Below are 2,308 nucleotides of genomic sequence, written 5' to 3'. Positions count from 1 at the left end.
TCTGGCAAAAGCCCTCAGACAGCCTTTATTATTAGACATGAATGGGCTTCCTCAGTGGGATGAGGGCACACACAGAGCACCAAGCTGTCCAGTATGCTGTGCCGGGAGTGGGCACTAGGTTTGCCCTCCAAGGCACAGACAAGGGGACCCAGTAAGCTAAGGGCTGGGTTAGTGGAGCCTGTGATGCTGTGGGGTAGGGGTGTGGGGAGGGCCCCGCAGTCGGCTCTGAGGTGAGGCAACTACCAGTAGCTCAAGATGGCTGGAGGCTGCAGGTCCTGAGGAAGCCGCAGAAGGAGGGGAGAACCATGGTTGCTAAGATTCCTACCAACTGCAAAAGCCAGATGCTTGCCACTGTCTTAGAGCCACCAGCTGACAGAGAAGCCACCAGGATTACCTCCGCCAGCAGCGGGCAGTGGGGACTGAGTCTGAGTCCTTCCTTTGGGATCAGAGAGACCAACCCTCTGCCAGGTCTGGGGTACTCTGAACCCAAGCTCAGGGAGGTGATGGAGCCACCCCACCACCACCACCACACTCCCAGGATGAGCTGCAGAGAATCCCCTGCCAAGTGAGCTCTTCTGAGAAGCAGAGCGTGCAGAGATGGGAGAGGTGGAGGTCGCTGGTCACCACGGCTCTGTGCAGGGACCTGAGGTCAGAAGCCAGGTAGACTGAGGGTGCAGGGAGCCCAGGGACAGGAAGCAATAGGTATCTGTTGCAGGAGACACTAGCTGGTGTGGGATGTTAAGATGGATTCCTCTCAGGAGTCAGGACAATGGTGGGGAATGGATCGTTCTGCGCCTAGGAGCTGCCTCCTGCTCTCAGTAAAAAAAATTCAGATCCGAGACCAGGTCCGTAAAGTTTCCGTTTCTGGCCCCAGCACCTGATCCAGGATCCAACATCCTGAGCATATGCAGGAGTCCAGGGCTTCAAGTCCCAGCCGCCCTCCACCCGCCCCACTCAGCTGCCTGCCTGGGCTGGGAGCCAGTCATCCTGGGTACACCATGACAGATGATCCCTCGCCACCAGGTCAGCAAGAAGTCCCTAAAGGGTGTGGAGCTACCGCACAGGGCCCTTCCCAGGCTGGCTGTCCCAAAGGCAACACATACCTTGGTAGCTGGTGCTGCCACTGCTGCTGAGGTAGGACTCCACCAGCGGGGCCTGTTCCTCTGACTGCCGGGCCCGCCGGCTTCGGGGCCGCCCATCGGCATTGGCCTGCACCATCAGGGGCTCCTGGCGCTTCTTCTTCTGCTTCTGCTCCAGCAGAGCCCGCTACAGAGGCATCGGACAGGCACAGAGGTGGGCGGGCTGGAGAGGGCTGCCCATGGCCTCTACCCAGGGAGGGCTCCCGGACAGGGAGTGGAGAGATGACCTTGCTTGCTCGGCTCACTTCTAAGGGTCACAATGGGGTCCAAAACGCACTTGAGGCCAAGGCCTCATGTCCTTGGTACCCCAAGACTTGGGTTGCAGGAAAAGGAGGCAAAATTCAGCCAATGTAGCTGCCCCAGCAGGATCACAGCACACTCAGCCCTCCAACTGCAGTCACCCCAGAGGCCTGCCTGGCAGACGCCCCATGGCCTGGGCAGAGCTAATGCTGAGCTGGTAGAAGAGAAAGCTGTTTCTGGCTCCCTCTCCCCACCAGTCAGGAGCGCCCCAGGAAAGGCGCAGCCCTCTCGCTTTCCCCTTGGAGATGCCAGCCCAGACTCTGGCCAGGATGGCATGTGCTGACCACCCTTCTTTCTGGCCCCAGCCTTACTCACCTGCCGGTCAAGCTTCTGCTGCCTCAGGTTGCTGCCCTCATCATCTAAGACACTGCAGAAGGAGAGAGGGGTATTTAGGGCCTGCCATGACCTGCCAAGATACAGCTTAGAGCCCACCCAGCACATCTGTGTTCTTTACACCCCTCCCATCATGGCTGCTGGCCATGGGAGAGGGAAGAAGGGTTAAGGCTACTATCTGGGAAGCTACTCCTTGGGAACCAGCTGGGATGAAAGGCTTGAGCCTTATTTCTGACATTCTGGGAGCTTACCTCCTGCTGGGAGCCCACCTCCTGCTGGGAGCCCTACAACCCCAAGACTGCCCAATCAGCCTGGCCCTAAAGAGTACGGGAGACTTTCCCCTTGGGCCCATGAGCAGAGCCTGACTGAGTTGCAGGGGAACCTGTCCAGAAGCACTGGGCAATAAGCCAAGCCCAAGGCCAGAATTCAGACCAGGGAACTGTTCCCTCCGGCTCCCTCTCAGCTCTCAGCAGCTCTTCCCCTCGTCTTTCCATCCCCGCTAGAGGAGGCTGGGTCCTCTGGGGCAGACCTCTCCC

General features: G+C 59.1%; 1 protein-coding gene across 2 annotated transcripts in view; it reads right to left on the bottom strand.

The window, feature by feature from the left end:
• TUB (tubby bipartite transcription factor) overlaps positions 1 to 2,308 on the bottom strand; it is a 92,312-nt gene that overhangs the window by 14,981 nt on the left and 75,023 nt on the right. For both annotated transcript variants that reach the window (XM_023522941.1, XM_023522942.1), the window contains exons 2-3: positions 1,755 to 1,806; positions 1,104 to 1,266 (exon numbers count right to left, since the gene is read on the bottom strand). In XM_023522941.1, coding sequence (XP_023378709.1) covers positions 1,104 to 1,266; positions 1,755 to 1,806 — 215 coding nt within the window. The remainder of the gene's footprint in view (positions 1 to 1,103; positions 1,267 to 1,754; positions 1,807 to 2,308) is intronic.

This window comes from Pteropus vampyrus, unplaced genomic scaffold (assembly GCF_000151845.1).
Source record: "Pteropus vampyrus isolate Shadow unplaced genomic scaffold, Pvam_2.0 Scaffold366, whole genome shotgun sequence".
NCBI classification, from domain to species: domain Eukaryota; kingdom Metazoa; phylum Chordata; class Mammalia; order Chiroptera; family Pteropodidae; genus Pteropus; species Pteropus vampyrus.
Note: the sequence above shows the minus strand (reverse complement) of the source record. Positions and strands in the feature narration are given on the sequence as shown.